General features: G+C 56.0%; 1 protein-coding gene across 5 annotated transcripts in view; it reads left to right on the top strand.

Annotated features, from left to right (window-relative positions):
- The window catches only part of EPS15L1 (epidermal growth factor receptor pathway substrate 15 like 1), a 97133-nt gene that overhangs the window by 88009 nt on the left and 3063 nt on the right, over positions 1-6061 (top strand). For 2 of the 5 annotated variants that reach the window (XM_032412312.1, XM_032412313.1), the window contains exon 23: positions 2090-2295. The exons of 2 other annotated variants lie outside the window; for them this stretch is intronic. In XM_032412312.1, coding sequence (XP_032268203.1) covers positions 2090-2295 — 206 coding nt within the window. Of the gene's footprint in view, positions 1-2089; positions 2296-6061 lie in introns of those variants that run through there. One more of the 5 variants, XM_032412317.1, reaches the window with a different exon arrangement.

The raw sequence follows: 6061 nt of genomic DNA, 5'->3' as shown, positions 1-6061 counted from the left end.
GGGGGGGGGGGGGGGGGGGGGGGGGGGGGGGGGGGGGGGGGAGCTGCGCTAAAGTCCATGACAAGGAGGAGGTGGGAGAGCTAACATCAGGGAGGATGGCATGGGGAGGAGCATTTGGTGCTGGACGGACAGCTTGCAGGAGGTCTGGGCTCTGTCATGGATAGGGGAGGAGGTACCCGCGCTAGAGACTCGACCAGTACAGAAAGTGGGGGGGTACCCCCCAGGCCTTCACTTTGACAAGTCAGTTGCTGTGGGAGAGAGAAGTCCTAATTCCTGTTGCATGGTGGACTCGGCGCTACCCTTCTGGGGAATAGTCCTGTGACCCGGGTCAGTGGGGCACATCCGGGGGCTTCGGCAAAGGCTTTCCATGGGGGGACCCTTCTAGCTCATAGGGTCCACCCACCATTGGGCCCCACGCCTGCCTGGGAATCAATTTGAGGTCCCAGGGAGAGACAGACCTCTGCTCCAGCCTGCCCCTCCCCCCTCCTTGGTCCGTGCGGGTCCTGCTGGAACTGCCCGGGGCAGGCGGTGTGACGGAGAAGGCAGCACCCACTGTGATATGGGATGCCAGGGCAGCCTCGGGGTGGGGCGCAGAGCGTGCTGCCCCGTGGGTCTGTGCGTGCATCAGCCACCTCATCTGGCCCCTGCCTCTTCGTTCCCACTTCACACACAGGAAACTGAGGCCAGCTGGGGCTGAGGGACTTGTCCTTGTTGAGGTCTTGGAGCTGAAAGAAGCAGAGGCAGGCTGTGGCCCCAGAGCTCTTAGGGACAGCTGGGGGCCCGTAGAAACATGGCATCAGAGAGGATGCTTCTAAGAGCTAGGCGTGGAGATGGATGGGCGGGTCCTCTCTCTAGCTGGCGGGTGGGGTGGCAGAGGCTGGCTGGGTGAGGAGGGCAGGTGTCCCAGGCTCAGGTGCCGCATGGGGGCGCCGGAGGTGCCGCTCGGGGCTGGGGGCGTTTTGTGGATGTGCAGCTAAATGTCCAGGGTTGTGTGTGGAATGTGGCCCTTGGCTTGTGGGTTCTTGGTGCACATCAGCTTTGAAATTGCAAGAGTAAACATAAGCAGCTGGACTGACAGACTGGAATTATGTTAAGTATCCTCTAGTCTCTAACCTGGGGCTTGGACACAAAGCTGCTTGGACTAAATTGAACATCTCACTCCTGGTGCCCCAATGGGCAAATGAGTGGCGTCAGGCAGGAACCTGGCCTACAAAACTGGCAGACCCTGAAGACTCATCAAGTGTTGCTAGGCAGGCCTGGAGAGGCCCCTGATTCCTTGTGGAACATTCTAGCACATTGGCAGGACTTGTCAGGAGAAGCCACCTGCCCTCAGGCCACAGCCCCAAGCATGGTCTCATGGCCAGGTTCCCTCTGATTCTGAACACGTGTATCCCACATACATCCGGTTGAGATTGGCCTTGCTAGGACCCAGGCATCTCGGAGCCACTCTCAGCAAGAGCCTAGAAAGGCCCAAACCCTGCCCCTTGGAGCCACCAGCACCGAGGGGCAGAAGCGAGAGCTAAGAACCGTTGTAAAACCTCAGGACAGCAGAGGCCAGACCTTCACAACCAGTGCTAACTCTATCCCATATTGTGAAACTAATCCCTCCTTTTAATCGCAGATACTACTACCCCCACTTTTTTATTGTTAGAAGCTTGCAGTGTATTTTTCTGCTCAGCCATGACTTTTTTTTTTTTTTAAACTCAGTGTGATAGTAAATGGGTTGCCACTAAAATGAGTCACTTTGAAACATGTCTGCATGTAAACTTGGTAAAGACAGTACGTTTTAGCTGTGTGGGGTGGGGCAGGGAGGGGCTTGTCTGAAGTGGTTTTCTTGTATCGCCCACAAACCTGTGAAGCCTCCGGGATAAGGTGAGAATAAAGCAAGATCCATCCAGGATTCCCCTGGGATCTGTCCCACCAGCAGGCGGCATTCCGGCCCTTTCCAAAGAAGGAGAGGGTGTCCCCGAGAGCGCTCGCCGGCCTCCTTAGTCAGGACTCTGTTCTGTCTGTGGTCAGTAACTTGTATTTCTTTTTCTTTTTTTCTTTTTCTCCCCCCCTCCCTTTTTTTTTCTCCTGAACTTTCCAGGTAAAAGTACACCTGTAAGCCAGCTTGGTTCTGCAGACTTTCCCGAGCCCCCCGATCCATTCCAGCCACTCGGGGCTGACAGCAGTGACCCGTTCCAAAATAAAAAGGGGTTTGGGGACCCGTTTAGTGGAAAAGATCCATTTGCTCCCTCCTCTTCAGCTAAACCTTCTAAAGCCTCTTCCTTGGGCTTTGCAGACTTCACCTCTGTAAGTTGAGTTCCCTGTGCGCCACCCCTCCACCCTCCGCTTGCAGCTTCTTTGGGGTTCTTTTTTGTCTCTTTGAAACGGCACACCTGGCTTCTGTCTCCTGGTACCTCTACGCTATCCCTTGTGTTATTTATTCTGTACTGCTGCTTTCTGTAAGAAAAACAATTTCTCAATAAAAAAAGAAAAAGAGCTGCAGTTTGGATACTCTGTGATCAGGCCATGCTTTCTTCCAGCAGGGCGGCCGGATGTGCCCGTTTCTGTCCTTCCTGGTAGACTCTATTGTTTCTGTGGCCCGGAGGCCGTGGTGTTCATGGATTTTTGGAAGCTGAGATGTCAAACGCTTCCGAAGTACGCACACGAGATCGCAAAAGTCCCATTAGGGTTTCACTGTCCCCAAAAGGGTCTTTGTGCAAAGAGTTGTGACGGTCCCACCCCAGGGCATTTTGAGCAGCAAGTAAGGATTGAAGAACCCAGGCAGGGCACGCAGAGGAAGAGCAGTTTGGTCTTTTAGAACTTACTTCAGTTCCCAGCTACGACGGGAAGAAATCCAGCCTAGAACAACTGCTCTGAAGGCCTTTCCCCTTGCCAAACCAAAACCAAAACCCAAACCCAAACCCTCGCGGAGCCATTTAGCAAAGTGGTGAAGTGCCTTTTCAGAAGCTAATCCTGGGATCTGGAAAGCCTGGCCGTTGTTTCTCGGTGTGCAAAAAAGATTCCGGATTGCCAAGTGCTGTCACGTGGGGGTATTTCCAGCACCTTCCTCGGTACCAAGAACCTTGTTCTCAGAGAGCTTCAGATGTTGTCTTCCCAGAAGTGGTTTCACCGTCTGTGGCGCACTGTTTTTACATTCGAATTTGCAGGGTACTTTGTTTCCTGGTTCGGTGCGAGATGCATTGTTTAATAGACGCCCTGGCTCCTAGAATATCGGTCTTAAAACCAGCTCTGCCCTGTCGGTGCCCGGTGAGCGCCCAATTTGCTTCAGATCCACCTCGTGCACGGCTGTCCTGCAGCTTCCCTGCCGTCACCCAAGACGCCGGCGCGGTCCCGGCTCTGGGCGACCTGTAAATGTTTTACAACTGCAGTTAGCTCGATTTTGTTGATAGCCGGTGCACGCCGTGGATGTATCCAAACGGCGACGGTATTAATAAAAGCCAAAAACAAAACCCGCTTTATCTACCATTTCTTGAATAGTACTGCATTTGTGTTTTGGTGGAAAAAAAATATCCAGTGTCGAGAAAAAGAGAGCTATTCACGCAGGAATCAGGTACTCTGTTTTGGGTAGGGAAGAGGGGTAAGTAGATGTGATTGGGAATTTGGAGAAATGACTGTTCTCTTTCTGAAATGCATGATTCTGTTTCTGTGCCCCACCCCGCACCCAGTGGCTGGTTGGGGGAGAATATTAAAAAAAACAACAAAAAACGCTGAGGTGTTAAGCTATCGTTTGGCCCAATATTTCTGGTCATTCCAGAAACACCCCCAGTATTGAATCATCCTTGTTTCCCAGTGGGGGATCAAGTTCTGCCCCATTTGTTCTTTGTTTAAAATCACTTTTCCCGCTTCGGATGCCCCAGTTTTTCCAGAGGAAACATCCGACAGCAGGCTTTAGCCCCTCTGAGGGCATGGAGTGCGGGAGAGGCACGACACCTGACTGGCCTGGTTTGTCCCCTTTGGTCATACCATAGTCCCAAAATGGCCAGCCTGTCCCACCTCAGGGCACTTAGGATGCCTTTGCATTTTTGTGACATCCGGGGACCCAGTCCGTTGGCCAGGGGTTTCTGGTTCGCGGGACCTCGGAGGTTTGTGCTAACTCAGGACAGGCGGGAGTTGGGCCCTCCAGGCCGTGTATTTCCGTTTCCCCGAGGTACATGCTGGGAGGTCTCTTACTGCCCAGCGGACTAGCGGCATGGCTCCTTCAGTGCGGACGGTTCTCGAGTGCCACCAGGACATGCTGTCAGCCGCGCTGGACTTCAGGGAAGCTGATGGCACACGTGTGGGCAGGCGCCCCGGCTCTGCCCCTCTGGAAGGCTCTCACTGACGAGCCCCGAGTTTCCATCAATGGGTTACTTGTGCTTGTAGCCATTCACAGGAAACGTCTCCGAGATTTCTTTAAAAACAAGACTTTCTGTCTCAGGCAAATGTGTTTATTAGGAAGTAGCCTTTATAGGGTAGCAAAACGGCTCTTTTTTCTGCAAGTCTGGACTAAGCAGAGCGACTCTCAGATGGGATGTGCCGCGCCGGGGGTCGTCGGACCAGTTGGATGCGACCCTGACAGCAGCGGGAGTGAGCCAGCGGGAGGCGGCTGCAGGCGGCCTGTGCCGGGCAGGGCGGGTGCTGTCGGACGCTTCAGCCCCGGTGAGCAGTGGCCCCGGGTGCGCACCCTTCGTGTGTGCAGCCATCTGAAGCCCGGATTTCTGCCGAGAGGCTGCTGAAGGAAAACCGCTTGGCGTCCGCCCTGTGCCCGGGAGATGCCTTGGGTGGTGGCATTCTGTGCCCCGCTGTCTCAGCTCCAGGACGGCGCAGGGGTGAAGCAGGAGTCACCTGCCGCTCCTGGAGTGGCGGCTGCACCCACAGGCGCCCCAGGTTCTGGCTGTCACGGTGCATGCGGGTCGGAGGACCAGAGTGACCTAGTCGAGGGGTCTCCACCAGGGCCAGGAGAGGCTCTTCTGCTGGTTGGAGGCCCAGAGGGACCCTCAAGCAACCCTCCTCCTCCAGGTCCTCTCTCTCGGACACCACGGTCCAGCCTGCTTCTCAAGTGCGCACAAACCCCAGACGGGATCCAGAAGCTGGCCCCAACCCAGTCTGCTCTGAAGGCATCTGGAATGTTCCTGTCAGCACATTTCATTTGAAAATGGGGACCCCTTAAGCAGGAGGCTCTGCAGGGACATCCCGAGACTCTGGGGCTGGGCGGGAATCATGGTGCGGCCCCGTGGCCTCCACTGATACTTGACCCCTCCTGGCCTGGCTTCCAGCACGTGGCTGGGTCAGCCTGGCCATTACTTGTCAGCCCCTACCTTCCCCTCCTCTGGGCTGACAGAGGGTGAGGTCCCTGTCAGCAGCACTGGGAAGCCGTTTCTGCCGGTATTTGTGGTTTTTTCCTTGTTTTTCTCCTGATGAGGTGTTGGAAAATTCCCCAGAGAGTGCGGGGGTGGAGGCTGTCTGTGATGGAAACAGGAGGGGTGGGGACCAGATTCCAGGGAGTCCTACCTGGAGACCCATCAGGCCCTGAACGTTTTTCTGGGTAGTTTCTCTAAGAAACTAGGACTCAGCCTTTCTTCCTGGGGATGGCTCTTCTTCATGCTGACCCTGTCCGTACCTGTCCCTACCTGACCCCCCAAGGCCTGGTGGAGGGAGGCCTCCTCTCCTGCCCCACTTCCTTCTCCAGGCCACATATGGCTCGCTCCACGGCCCCCACCCCCACCACACCTGCACACAAGCCCCTGGCAGCCCCTCCCACCCCGTGCTCTGTTCTGGCAGCACCAGGCTTGGGTGCTCGGCGCCCCCCACCCAGCGCCTCACTCCGAAGGTGCCCTGTGGCCCCAACTCTGCAGCTGTAGCTGGCTGCCCCCGCCCCCCTCCACCCAGACCCAGACCCAGACCCGGAGAGAAGGTCCAGCATATTGAGGGCCCAGGCTCTGCAGCCACCCCCCCCCTGTCCCCAGGCCTCCGCATCCCCACCTGTCAGAGGAGCTCACCCCCCAGGTTGTCGCTCAGGCTCAGTACATGTGTGCCGAAGTAGCCGTGAATTTCTGTCGTGCTTCCTTCCCCG

The sequence above is a fragment of the Phoca vitulina genome, unplaced genomic scaffold, assembly GCF_004348235.1.
Source record: "Phoca vitulina isolate PV1807 unplaced genomic scaffold, GSC_HSeal_1.0 scaffold13, whole genome shotgun sequence".
NCBI lineage: Eukaryota > Metazoa > Chordata > Mammalia > Carnivora > Phocidae > Phoca > Phoca vitulina.
This window is presented reverse-complemented; position numbering and strand designations above follow the sequence as displayed.